The 14,141-nt window shown below is 38.0% G+C and overlaps 2 protein-coding genes across 2 annotated transcripts; one reads left to right on the forward strand and one right to left on the reverse strand.

The window, feature by feature from the left end:
• Nucleotides 1-3,987: 3,987 nt before the first annotated feature.
• LOC141438664 (protein lethal(2)essential for life-like) lies at nt 3,988-4,774 on the forward strand. The gene has a single exon (XM_074102546.1). It carries the CDS (start codon nt 4,101-4,103, stop codon nt 4,671-4,673), a length of 573 nt encoding a protein of 190 aa, XP_073958647.1. The 5' UTR covers nt 3,988-4,100; the 3' UTR covers nt 4,674-4,774.
• Nucleotides 4,775-4,808: 34 nt separating this feature from the next.
• On the reverse strand, nt 4,809-5,862 carry LOC141438666 (phospholipid scramblase 1-like). The gene has a single exon (XM_074102547.1). The coding sequence runs from the start codon at nt 5,742-5,744 to the stop codon at nt 5,124-5,126; it is 621 nt and encodes a 206-aa protein (XP_073958648.1). The 5' UTR covers nt 5,745-5,862; the 3' UTR covers nt 4,809-5,123.
• Between the last annotated feature and the right edge of the window lie 8,279 nt (nt 5,863-14,141).

A 14,141-nucleotide genomic window follows, 5' to 3' on the forward strand; every position in this document is an offset into this window, starting at 1 on the left:
GGAAACGTCAACCGGCTTTTATAGTCCGCGCACCGAAGAGCCATCTGTGAGCGAGTAGATTTTTCTAGAGAATTCGCAGGGGAGTCGCAACCTTTGGTTCAGTTTTGAACCGACTTCGTATAACGTATGATGCAATGATGACTAAGATTAAAATATTTCACAAATATTTTAATAGGTTCTAAATAGAGCCTAAATTATGAATAGGAATTAATAATTAATAAATCTTTCAGTCTGAAGTAGCTGTCAATATTAAAAAATACAGTTTAGAGACTGTAACTGTCATAGTTTTATCTATAATTATCATTATTAATACTAAGTACCTGGGTGACCGAGCTTTGCTCGGGCTAAAACTCGGTAACACAGATAAAACTAAGCTAGATGGATTTTTCATCCCCGAAAACCCCTACATACCAAATTTCATTGAAATCGTTGGAGCCGTTTCCGAGATCCACGAAATATATCTAGACAATATATATACAAGAGTTTCTCGTTTAAAGGTATTAGCTTAACACCAATAGGAGAAATATCAGGAAAAATATGATGTTAATTTAACCTCATTAAGAAGAATAATCTTCGCTGGCGCCAATTTAATAAACCACGATTCATCATCATCATGTCAGCCGAAAGAAGTCCACTGCTGGACATAGGCCTCCCCCAAGGCTCAAGGGTTTAATAAACCGCGATTACCTATATTTTATTTGATATCAATTCATAATTTACAATAAATTACATGATAATGATAACGTTGACTCTAATAAAATATGAATTCATAATTTTAAAGTCCTCTTTATATTTTCAAAAGTTATCGATATGGGTATTTAAATTGCATTCATTATGTACTTAGGCTAAAAAAATCACGATCTAAAATATACAAATAATCATTAGTAAAATATTGATAAAAACTACAGTTCATAGCCTCTATTAGATAAAATTGCTCAGGTAGTCGCAAAAATATTTAGTTAGTTATTTACTTCATACTTAGGTGTCATGTAACTCAGATAACAAAAAATATAATTCAACATCCACTTTTATAATACATTCCAAAAAAAAAATTTCCTTTGTCTGTAAATAAAAACAAGATACTAAAAAGTACGCTTAGTATTCCGTACTTTCAGTTTCAAGAATTAATGGTTTGTGCTCATACTATTACAAGAGTAAATAAACGAAAGTAAAGTAAACTAACGAAAGTAAAATAAGTCATTAAAAAAAGATTGACTTAAAAAAAAACAAATTGTTTCGTAGAACATAAAGTAACTAGCGCAAAAAAGGTTGACGATACCTAGACAATTATGCTAGTACTGCTACCCGATAAGCGATGTCGCTACTAGCGCGCGCCGGTTTTAGTGCAAGAATTTCTAGAATGTTCGAGAGCTTTCTGGAAATTATGATCAAAATAGCGTTTTATGAATGAAATTAACTCAACAAATGATGTGGAAACCTCGAAAATTGTTTCAAAATTATATGAGGAAAGTTACTTCAAGCATTGCCATTTAAAATTATGAGTTTTAAGTGTACTGTTGTAAGCGACTAGAATGTTCCAGCCATGTCCGGTCAAAAGTTCTACTTCTCACCGCTGTTGGCGCTAGCAGCATCCGGGTTAGTAACTTCGATGCATCTTTTTGAGTTTGGCAAGTATTGATTCGGATGCAGAATTTAAGTTTTTTTTTTCAAACTTGCTAATGACTATGGAATAATAAAATCGTCCGAATATAACTTCGTTATTTGGATAATGATCTGTAATGAACAGAATTTAGACCACACCTTTTGTTAAAAAAAAAATATGTCTATTGTTAGATTTTTTTAGAAACATTAATTTAAGTGGCGTTTTTATCCCTTTTCTTCTTACTTGGACATGGAAGTTAATTTTGACCTTTATGTCCATACGTGGTCCATACCATGTGTGAACTTTTTATTACCACAGTATTTTTATTACCACAGAATAAGTAATAGTAGGTACAAGTAATTTTACTAGAATTTTCTAGAAGTCGCGATCATTTAATCTAAATAAAAACACCTACTTATATGCACCCTTATGGTAACCTTTAAATAAACCAGACACTCCTGTGCTGTGCGTGGAGTCATTAAAAGTTTATCTTACTTATATCATAAATTTGTATTCCTAAATTCACTATGTGTCAATGACCCAGCCCTTAATTGATGCCATTTCGTACCTATTATGTGGCTTTTGTTTAAAACTAAGGCCAAGGTTATTGAATGGTCATCGAATGACATTCAAGAACGGAATGCCCGTTTGACCCTAAATTACTTAATTAATTAATGGTTTCTGTTACTGTATTTAATCTACGATTTTTGCTACTTTTATATATAAGTAATGCTGCATTGCTATTTAATGCTGTAATCCCAAAAATTCGTCTGTGTGTCCTGCGGGAAACTGCTCTTTGCCGGGATAGCGGGATAAATAACCTAGGTAGGTAACCATAAAAATTTCATTTTCAATACAAGCTTTTTGCTGACTGTACTTTTTGTTGACTGTACTGGCGTTGTCACCCAAACTACATTTGCATACCAAATTTCAAGTCGATGCTATTAACCGTTGAAGAGTTCCGTCCTGCGGAGACGATCCTGGCTGGACTACCAGGATGTCACTACCATATTATTGTATTGTCACACGATTTACATAAGCATTCTAAATTTCAACTCAATCTGACTACTGGAAGTTGGTCAAAGTTAACATGCAAGATGTGATTACAGACAGACAGAGAGACGGAGACAGACAGACAGGCAACGGGACAGGTGAAACTAAATAAAAGCTTGTAATAGCCAATAATTTATTTTACCTATTAAAAAAGTAGATAGATTTCCTACAGCTGAAACTTGATTACTTACGATCAATAGCATTAAAAAGTCTAGTCAATGCATGGTTTTGTACGAGCGATAACTAAACGGAAAATAAATTAATACTTAGTAAGTACCTATACTTACCAAAATTAGCTCAGCGTGGCTATTAGGTACTTATTTATTTAAAACATTATACACCTACCTACTTACGTTATTTTTGAGGTGGGAAATGTAATAAAATAACGGACAATTTGTGCCGATACAACTAGGTAGGTACGATAAAACAAATTAAAATATAGGTACCTAGGTAAGTGCTTTACTCACACAATTTTATTGTTAAGTCTTGTGTCTGGATATTAATTTTAGCCTAGAACACTCATTGAGTTCGCGTAGGTACATTTTCTTTGTTATGTTGGCTCCACGTGTGCGATATCTACATAGGTTAGTAATAAATAATTTTAGACCAATTTTCACAAAACTGCCAAATTAATTAAACCAAAACGTGCACTTGTGGTCGTAATCTCCTGTTAAATTGGTTATTAAGTTATTTTTTTTATGAATAAATGAAGGAACTAACCTATAAGTACCTACTTCATTATTATGTACCTATGTTATGACAGGCGATGTTTAATTTGACCTTGTCCTACCTAAACTTGTAATTCAAAGTTTTCAATTAAATCGAATTAGATCTCAATGCATAAATTCCAGATGGTTCTATTGTAACGCCACCCCAAGTTCGCTCTCCCCAGTCCTCCTTACAACGACCTACTTCCCATCCGTGGGAATATTCACGAATTTTCTAGCTTCATCTCTGTTTGGCTTATGGCTCATGCTTTAGTGACATCTATCGGCGAGTAGATAACGCAGTAAAAAACTTGTCGTCTGACTGTCTAATTTTTCTCCAAATACGCTCATTTTTCCAATAAAATATAATAGTGGGCAACTAATGGACAGCTAAATTGCTAAATTTTTGACGCAAATACCAATAAATAGAGAGAAAATGAAATTTTACTGCAATATTGATTTTAGGCGCCATCTATTAGTTAATAGCGGAACCTATAAGCTAACCATATAGAGAGTAGAGTTCCGAGTGATTCTCGAGGCATCTTAAAACTACCGCCACTCGCCGCTAGATGTCGCTTTATTCAAGAATGTTCCTGTAATTGCTCGATTATAATTCCAGCCATATAAAACACCATGGCCGAGTGAGTCGGCGTCATTGTTCAGCCAGCAAGCGAAAGAGAACGATTTGCGATACCTACTCAAAGCGAACTAGAAGCTACAAACAAGTTACTCAGACTATGGCGCTGCTATTATTCGACGAAATGCGTCCTCGGCGACTTCGGGACCAACTATTTGGTTTAGATTTATCGCCGACTGACTTCTTGACGGACATTTTCGATCGCCCTGCGCGCTCCCGGCATTACACCCGCCCGTGGCGTCGTCTGTCTTTAGCGGCTCGCGACGTCGGCTCCACTATCAAAACGGACAAAGATAAATTCCAAATCAACATGGACGTCCAACATTTCGCTCCGGAAGAGATATCAGTCAAAACAGCTGACGGCTGCGTTATTATTGAAGGGAAACACGAAGAAAAGGAAGATGAGCATGGATTTATTTCCCGCGAGTTTAAACGGCGATATGTTTTGCCTGAAGACTGCAATCCTGAAACTGTGGAGTCAAGATTGTCATCGGATGGTGTGCTGACGGTGGTTGCTCCGAAGGCGTCGAAGAATAAAGGTGAAAGAGCGGTTCCTATCACCCAAACTGGACCAGTGAGGAGGAAGCATGAGGATGAGCAGATAGAGAATGGAGATCACGTGGAGAATGAAGAAGAGAAAGAGAAGTCGCCGCAGAAGAAGAGGCGACGTTAACTTTATTTTAAGTCTTTTCTTATTGTAATAATGATTAAGTACGAACCTTGCAATTAAGATGTTCCATTTGTTAAGACTGATTTTTGAGATTAAGTAATAAATAAAAGATGATTTGTATGTTGTTGTTTAATTTATTTCCTACAGTAATCAGAAAATGTACCACTTAAGGGTGTAAGATACAGGCTTTTTAGTACCTATCAGAGGATAAAAGGAAAGTGGTTAGGAACTTAGGAACAGGTAGATAGAAAAATACGAGATTTTAGTCTTTTGCCATTTTATGATTTTAATACCTAATTAGACAGCTAAAGTTTAGTCTGAGCGTTAGAGGCAGGAAAAGCGATTGGCGATGAAGTTTATTAAATAAACTTTATGCGCTAGTTTTTTTTATCATACTAAAAACGTGTATGTATAGGTATTTATAATAATATGGCCTAAAGAATCACGTAAAATTCAATATTTAAGGCAACCTATCAAAAAACACGCGCCCAGCACCACAGCTTTGTCCCCCACCCGCAGATCCTCAGGAAAAGACACCCCAAAGTTCTTCCCTCCCCCCCATTTCTCCATAATCACCCCCACTTCTTCGCCGCACGAGTTCAAGCTATACACAAAGTTGTTCACTCCGTTAGCAATTATGTCTAGAACGACTTCGTTCTGCGAATTTTTTACTAAGAATTTATCTGCGAAAGTGAATTTATCCTTGATAGTTGGTCTCTGTTCCACGGCACCTACGTAGTTGTCAGGAGGTGCCCAAACCAAAGCCTTGTTGCAGAACCAAGCACTAGGCTTGGATATTTTTATATTTATCACTTCATTGCCATAGTGATTGAATATTTTCATCAAAAAAGTTTGGTCGAGGTGATATCTTACCGCTAGAAACACTTTTTCACCGTTTTTGTTATAAATGGTATATCCAAGTTCTATTTTACCAAAACATTCGTGTAGTGCGTCTAGTTTCTTAGATATAATTAGCTCGTTTAAATGATAAATGTACGCCAAGCCAGGGAACTCGACGAAGTCAACTGGGCATGCCATCCATTTTTCTTTGTTTTTGGCGGGGGTTAGTTTCATTTAGATATTTCTCAGCTCTTCATTATTTCAGATTGTTTGATCTATCCGTAATTTGCTGGTTGGTAGTGGAAGTTTGTTCAGTTTGTTGTTGCAAAATTGTTATAGGGTGACAAGTCAATGTCTGTCAATTTTTGACAGAAAATAAAATAAAATACAACAAATGGTTCGTCGAATGTATGATATTATTTTGAAATAAACGTGCTGCTATTTTTTTTAATCCAATCTAGCATTTCTTAAATACTAAGATAAATACTTAATTTAATCAATATACTATCAAGTAACTAAAATTGTATTTAAATAATTCCACAAATTCTTAACATTTTGCGAACAGTGACATCTGTGGCTTTATTTGCGTACTATTTAACTCGGCTCACCGCCGAGAGCATAAGAGAGATCAAAGCATGTTGCTCACCAAGTTCAGCGTAGCTAACTAATTACCTTCGTCATTCTAGTGTTTGAACGGAGAGGGCGCTGCTAACAACAAAAAACTAATTTATCAATGAAGTAATTATTTACTTTTTACTTTTATAAAATAGTACTTTAAAGGCTTTTATTTTGTAAATGTTGGTTTAAATATAGTAAATAGCTACTTCTAGGTACGTGGTTATGTATGTGCAAAATAGAAAACATTTATTTCATATCAACAACATCGAAGTAGATATTTACATTATAGTGTGTCCTACTTGCCAAATAAATGCCTTTTCTTCTCATATGAAATATATTTAAGAAGTATTCGCCGGTAATTTGCCTCAGTCGGGGTGAACGACCCTTACCCCAAAACATGTTTATTGAATATGAAAAAATACGTAAACAGCTAAAAGTACGACGTTATTTCTTTGTATTTTACGCGACTAGCTAACGCACCAATACAGTTCTTCAAAATGTTCATAGAATAAAATGTTGACCGAATTATCATTTCACAGAAAGTTTAACCGTGAGGATTTAGGACCGTCAGGAAATACAAATGGAAAATCGAAAACTCGAAATTATGATCAATAAATTACTGTTATATTTTGGCGTTCTTGAATAAATTCTATAGATATGCCTTAGGTTTTGGTGAAATTAAAATATTTTAATATTTTCTATATTTGGGTAGTTATTCGTAAAGACTAGGTACCTATATATTTATAGAAAGGAATACCTACGTCATAAACATGTACTTATTACAAATTGAACCGGAAATTTTCCTCCACTTTTTTAACAAATCCAAAATGAACACAGTCGAATATGTCGGACGATATAGCTAGGGTTGTGAAGCGCACTATATTATTATATATAGTACATATTTTACTAGATACTGTTAAAATAGTATATAGAGTATGCAAAATACTGTATTTTGGCCAGTCCTTCCTTACACTTGCGTTTTCGGTTGGGCGTTTTTATTATACTACGTAGATCTAGGTAGGTATGCCGGCAACGCACTTGTGACTCTTCTGGTGTTGCAGTTGTCCATGGGCGACGGTAATCTACCATCAGGCGATCCAATTGCTCGTTTTCCCCCTAGTCCATAAAAAAATGTAATTTCTTCTAATACTGCTATATTCATTCATTTCATTTCATTTATTTAAAAAAACAATACAGTTATTATGTTTGAAACTATGTATCTAGGTATGTACCTACATAGTTTACAACTAAAATTACTTAAATACCTACCTAAAAGAATTATAATCACTTGTAGTCACCACAATGCCAAACAATTTTATTACTTTAATTTCATTTATTTTCTTTCAGTCAAATATATTTTTTATCATCATCATTCCAGCCTATATACGTCATTTTCTTTCAGTTCGTCCCACTGCTGGGCACAGGCCTCCTCTCAGAACAAGAGGGCTTGGGCCATAGTTCCCACGCGGGCCCAGTGCGAATTGGGAACTTCGCACGCACCATTGAAACGCTTCGCAGGTTTGTGCAGGTTTCCTCACGATGTTTTCCTTCAACGCAAAACTCGTGGTAAATTTCAAATGTAATTCCGCACATGAATTTCGAAAAACTCAGAGGTGCGAGCCGGGGTTCGAACCCACGACCCTCTGCTTGAGAGGCGATAGGTCAAACCACTAGGCCACCACGGCTCCTTTTTTTATACCTTGCGTTAAATAATACTAACTAGTACGTTTGCTCAATTAATAAGTAGGTAGCAACCCTTATATAATGCATCTCATTATTGAAAATTGACTGATAAAATTTAGCATGCTCATAACTACTTCGTTGAAAACTCGATGTACATGGTAATCCCAAACATTCAGGTATATTGTTAGGTACGGAACCCGGTCCGAGTCACGCTCGCGCTTGACCGGTTTTTTAACCGTGACCTTTTTGCAAAGGGCAAAGGAATGATAAAGGGATTAAATGAGTACCCTCGAAGTACCCAAACCGAAATGAACTTGGTTTGGTATCGCAGTAGAATCTCACGCAGCTTCCCAGCTGTGGACCCAACACAAAATAAAAGGTTCATCATCATCATCATCATCATGATATCAGCGGGTAGGTACTGCCTTTTCACAACGTTTCATTTCGCAAACTTTAAAACTGTAAATATTTCAGGATTAATTTCAGGGCCATCGTGTACCTTTTTGGTTAGGTTAGGTTAGTTTTATAAAAATCCTGAAATATTTACAGTTTCAGAAATATTAAACAGTAGGGAAATGAAAAGTAGCGAAATGAAACAGGTTGCCAAACGTTATTCGCCGAAACATCAGTAAACCTCGTATCAGCCGTAAAGCCGTATTCACATTTGTCTGTCGTGTTGTGTCGTGACGCATCAGAACGGCATTGGTTTCATACATTTTATATGGTTGCGTTCACATTTATCTGTATGCTTAGTGTATTTTCCCGTACCCCTAGTGTAAGTTTACGGTTACAAAATACGTCTCGATCGCGTTCGCGTAAAATCTCAATTTGTACGGAAACACGAACATCGCAAACGTTCCGCTAGAGGCGCTGTTCGTGTTTCCATGCAAATTGAGATTTTAACGCGAACGCGGTCGAGACGTATTTTGTAACCGAAAACTTACACTAGGGGCACTGTTCACAAAATACTTACGTCTCGATCGCGTTCGCGTTAAAATCTCAATTTGTATGGAAACACGGACAGCGCCTCTAGTGGAAAGTTTGCGCAACAACTTTTGTGAGTGTAGGTTTGCTACATTGCTACGTAAACTACAGGGCTACTACGAAACTCGAAACTCGAAGTTCGTCTCGTGCGGTCCCTCTGAGACTTATACTATTTAATACGAGAGCGAGAGGGAGCTTCGAGTTTCGAGTTTCGCAGTTAGCCCTGCTATTTCGTCCGCGTATCGTAACGAAAACGGGCGACGACGCCGCACCGTGGACGTGGCGGCTACGTATCGACGATCGAACGCTCGATTTACGTCTTCGAATAGTAAACGAATGTTTTGTGAAAACGCCACTAGAGGCACTGATGCAGTGTGTTGTGACGGCTTGTGTTGTGTCGCATCAAAGCTATAGAGAAAGGAGAGCGAGACAGAGACAGAGAGCAACACAACACGACATATAAATTTGAATGCAGTTTATGGCGCCGTTTCCGCCAGGGATGTGTGAGGATGTGTTTTTCATGAACCAATAGAAACGCTTCGTTTACCTCGCCTCGCTACGCTCATTTGTTTCCACTAGAGATGTGCTGTGCGAGGATAGGTAACTAGGTAAGTAAATCCTTCCCTTATAGGCCTCCAGTTGTTTCAGTTGGAAGCGGCTAGCATCCATGTGAACTCGCGGCTTTAACCAGGTCAGCAGGTCATCCATCTCGTTGGTGGACGTCCTACGCTGCACTTTTGTATTGTTTCACATGTTGCACTCCAGGGTCCCAGGATACAGGCTCAGCCTAGTTTGGGGTCCGCTGGGCGTAACTATAATAATATACTTACTTAAGTACTGTAAACTTGTGAATTATTAAGCGTTTTTTTTTTTTGAAATCATCCCAAGATTGTCGTCATAAAGGTTCACTACTGAAGGCTTACTCCGAAATTTGAAAATCGAAGTTCGCATTGTCCTTTTCCTCTCACTCTCGTATGAAACAGTATAAGCGTCAGGGACGGAACGACACGAACTTCGATTTTCGAATTTTGTAGCAGCTGATTCTAAACCACGACCACTATTCGACAGTGAATCAACTTAAAAGAGCTACAGCGTGCTCTACATTATACTTATAGTAATGATGAACCATCTCAGAAACGAGCTCCCTGTATAAGTTTATCTATTGTACTTTTGTATTAGTAAAAGAAAATACATCCCCGTTCTTATTAAGGAAGAAATCTTTAATTGACTGCCTACCCCTCACACATATATACAGTACAGAGACAAACATGACATATATAAATAGTTGTACGTATATATAGTAATAAAGTATAAATGATGGAACTAGCATATAGGAAAATATAATATATTTGTTCGCATAGCTACGGCTGGGCTATATATATTGTTGGTGATGGAATAGAGATGGGATGGATGCGCTATGATAATTATTTTTTTTTAGAAAATTATTGTTACTTATAAAAAAGTTGGAGTGTTGTGTTAGCCTAGAGGTTTGGCCTATGGCATCTCAAGCAGAGCGAGCGAGAGAGCTAGCTCGCACCTCTTAGTTTTTCTGAATTTAAGTGTTAAATTACATTCCAAATTTATCATGAGCTCATAACAGTACAACCTGCTCACTCCTGCAAAGAAATGTAATGATGTGTGTGAGGTTTTCATTCCGCACTGGGCCTGCGTAGAAACTACGGCCTAAGTCCTGATCCTGAGATTCACTGGACGTATATAGGCCGAGATGATGATGAACCTATTCCAATCTGCAGATCAGGGCTCTCAAGAGACTACATTTTTGCGGCTTTTGCTGTAGAAACTACGACGCTTGTCCTTAGTAATAATAATAATAATAAATAATAAAAGATATTTATTTAATAGTTTGCTTACAAATTCTACATAGGTACATAACAAATAATAAGTACAATCAAACTATCAAAAGGGAAAGCGACTCAGCTCATGCCTGCGCCTTGCAGAACACTACAGAGTACTATCGGGGTACTTGCTGAGTACTATCGTAATGTACAATGTTGCAAAAACATATGCGCTTATTTTCCACTCGTATGCAACTTTTCGCCTGGATACAACAATAAAAATATAGGTATTTCAAAAACTATCACAGCCTGCTTGGCAATATAATAATAATAGATTCTACTCTCGATTCTGAACATACTACTTTCTGTTTTTTTTCACGAATACATTAAATACATTACAAACACAGGTCACGAATACTACTTTAATCATCATCATCATCAGCCGGAACACGTCCACTGCTGAACACTGAAGACCCCTTAGAACGCTGCCACAATGAACGATAACTCGCCACTTGCATCAGTTGCCCGCAATTCTCACGATGTCGTCAGTCCTGGTGGGAGGCCTGCCACCGCTTCGTCTTCCGGTTCGTGGTCGCTACTCAAGGACTTTTATCCCCTAACGGAGATCTGTTCTTTGAGCGATGTGGTACTTGACACTTGCCACTACTTAAATATTGCATTTACAGCTATGTTGGATGTCGGTGACTTTAGTAGAATGCTACTTTAATAAAATATATGCAATTAAAAGAAAAACTAAAACTAACCTAATCCAAACCTAAACTAACCTAAAACCCCCCCTGCACCGTCCCCGGTTCAAAAGTCTCCATTGCAGTGGCTGCATTGCTTCTCTGTACCACAATGGAAATCTGTTGAAGCAGCTTTCAGGTTTAGAAAGAAAAAATAGATTTATTCGTGACATTACTTAAAATAAAATAAGTTTTAATTATACTCAAAATACTATAAAGATAACTTATTACGTTAAAAAGCCTAAACACACGAGTAAACACACTCTACACACAGTCTCACACACACACACAAAGAGACTACTTGTGGCCACATGTAATGTGGTCGAAACGTCGAGGCAAATATTACTCGTGTGTTTTGTGTGTAAAAAGAAGTTTTAGTTATTTTATTAACACCTGCTTATTTAAGCAGCGTTATAGGTTTATAAATTATAATTCAGAAAACTAAGAAAAGTAAAAATAAAGTCGATTCCATTCCATCTATGTCCAAAACACACATACGAAGCGCGCCGCGCTCCGTCTTAAGGACGACATATGAAGTAATTTTTTTCCAACCCCCGACCAATCGAAATTGCGCCTTATTCCCCACACATAAAACCCAAACTGAGGTTCCGCGCGAAATATTTTTTCCATTTCATATTTACGAATATGCCCCAAATTCCCCAAAAATTAGAACCGTGAAAGCGAAGTGTGCGTGTGTGCGTGTATTTGTACGCACACTCGCGAAGGGGGGTGGGGGTGGGGGGAGTGAGATAGTAGATAGTTTTAGAGTAAGAGAAATGTATGGCGTCTCGGAGATCCGTCAGCTAGAGAGTTCTCTTTTTAATTTTGAAGACGTTTTGAGCTGTGACGTCATGCTTCGAGTGGGATGGCTAGGAGACAAGCCGTACCACTTAGGTAGGGTGGGACCTTTTCACTATCAATTTCGCTAGAATTTCTGTGGGAGATTTGTGATGTCATCATGAATTTTGCAGTGAAAAGGTTGCATTATGATTTGTTACTCCGTTGTTTCGAGTTTTGTACTTAGTTACGTCTTTAAGAGATACGAGGTTGCTGGACTGCCGTGAGGAAGGTTATGTTTGTATGTTTGTACTTACTTGTACACTAAAAACAACTGAATCGTGACACCTTTTAGTAGAAAGAGTCATAGTGACATCGCATTGCTTGACAAGGGAATTTATTGTGACACTTACTGTGACAACGTTCTACGTTGGGTCAGGAATCAAATGGTTCGCCTGCCCCTATGTCTGTTGAATATAGGCCTCCTAAATGGACCTCCAGTTGGTTCGATTGGGAGCGGCCTGCATCTGCCGCGAACCCGCCGCTTTAACCAGATTATCCGTCCATCTCGTTGGTGGACGTCCTACGCTGCGCTTGCCGATCCGCGGTCTCCATTCGAGAACATTTCGACACCAACGGCCATCTGTTCTCCGTGGTACCCTATATATGCCAAGAGTGGACCCGACTGCGTTAAAAAATATTAAAAATAAGAAATCAAGACGTGGACATAGTGCTCTAGAGCTCATGTTAAGTAGCTAACTTAAACTTCAACAGTGGGGGTCCATTTGTTCCCAAGTTAAGCCACCATCTTGCTTGCTAATCCTGCCGTGAAGCAGCAGTGCTTGCACTGTTGTGTTTCGGCGTGGAGAGTAAGACAGCCGGTGAAATTACTGGCACGTGAGGTATCCCATCTTAGGCCTCTAGGTTGGCAACGCGTCTGCAATACCCCTGGTGTTGCAGATGTTTATGGGCGGTGGTGATCTCTTACCATCAGGAGACCCATTTGCTCGTTTTCCATCCAATCAAATAAAAAAAAAAGCCGCGGACTTACACCGACATGGCAAAACTACAAGAGTTCCTTGTATTCCTACGGAACCCTAAAAACCATTAGATTACTACAGTTTTTTTTACACAAATAGGTAACATTATTATTTTTATTATTATTTAAAATATCGCCACATTTTTGTCTCAACTTGGTATCCATTTTGCCTTAACACAACTGTAATTGCTGCCATCGCAATTTCTACCCTATTCCGTGACAACAGGGTCTTCCTTGACCATTGACCTGCACATTTACATACGGTCGACCGCTGGTTTTTATATCAATGTAATTTCTACCGTCAATGTAAAACTATAAGGTTTATTTTAGATTAAGGGTATTGTGACTATTTATAGGAAATCAGCGCTTGAACGGTTCGTTTGTGTTGAGGTCAATCCTCTTGAACGAAACAACTGTCAGTTTCGGAAATATGTCACCAAATTAGAACCTTGTCGCGTTAAGAGTATTCTTACTTACGACGATACAGAGGTTTCGTTTAGGTTAAGGCCCAAAACAGTGCCCTCAGTGTTAGTTTTCGGTCACAAAATACGTCTCGATCGCGTTCGCGTTAAAATCTCAATTTGTATGGAAACACGAACATCGCAAACGTTCCGCTAGAGGCGCTGTTGAAACACACGATGAAACGCAACTGCAACGTAACTGCAATTTCTAGTTACTTTTGAGTTTAAAGAAAGAAAGAAAGAAAGAAAGAAAATAATTTATTTATAACAGCAATGACACATAATTAGTAAATATAACAATAAGAAGTGTTGCGTGAAGTGTTGTTGTGTTGAGTTTAAATATAATGACCCGGATAACTCACGTCTTAAATCGAGTTTAGCTCGACATGTTTCGGGCTAATCCGTAGCCCTTCGTCTCCGGAGCAACGCGACTCAGCGGCTGCTGCAACACGCGCACTGCGCGCCGCCGCTCTGCTCGCGCGACTACCCGACGAAACTACGAAGACGAAGGGCTACGGATTAGCCCG

Source organism: Choristoneura fumiferana, chromosome 19, assembly GCF_025370935.1.
Source record: "Choristoneura fumiferana chromosome 19, NRCan_CFum_1, whole genome shotgun sequence".
NCBI classification, from domain to species: Eukaryota; Metazoa; Arthropoda; class Insecta; order Lepidoptera; family Tortricidae; genus Choristoneura; species Choristoneura fumiferana.

Coding starts and splice junctions, on each gene's coding strand:
- LOC141438664 (XM_074102546.1), top strand. CDS start 4,101: ATGGCGCTGCTATTATTCGACGAAATGCGTCCTCGGCGACTTCGGGAC.
- LOC141438666 (XM_074102547.1), bottom strand. CDS start 5,744: ATGAAACTAACCCCCGCCAAAAACAAAGAAAAATGGATGGCATGCCCA.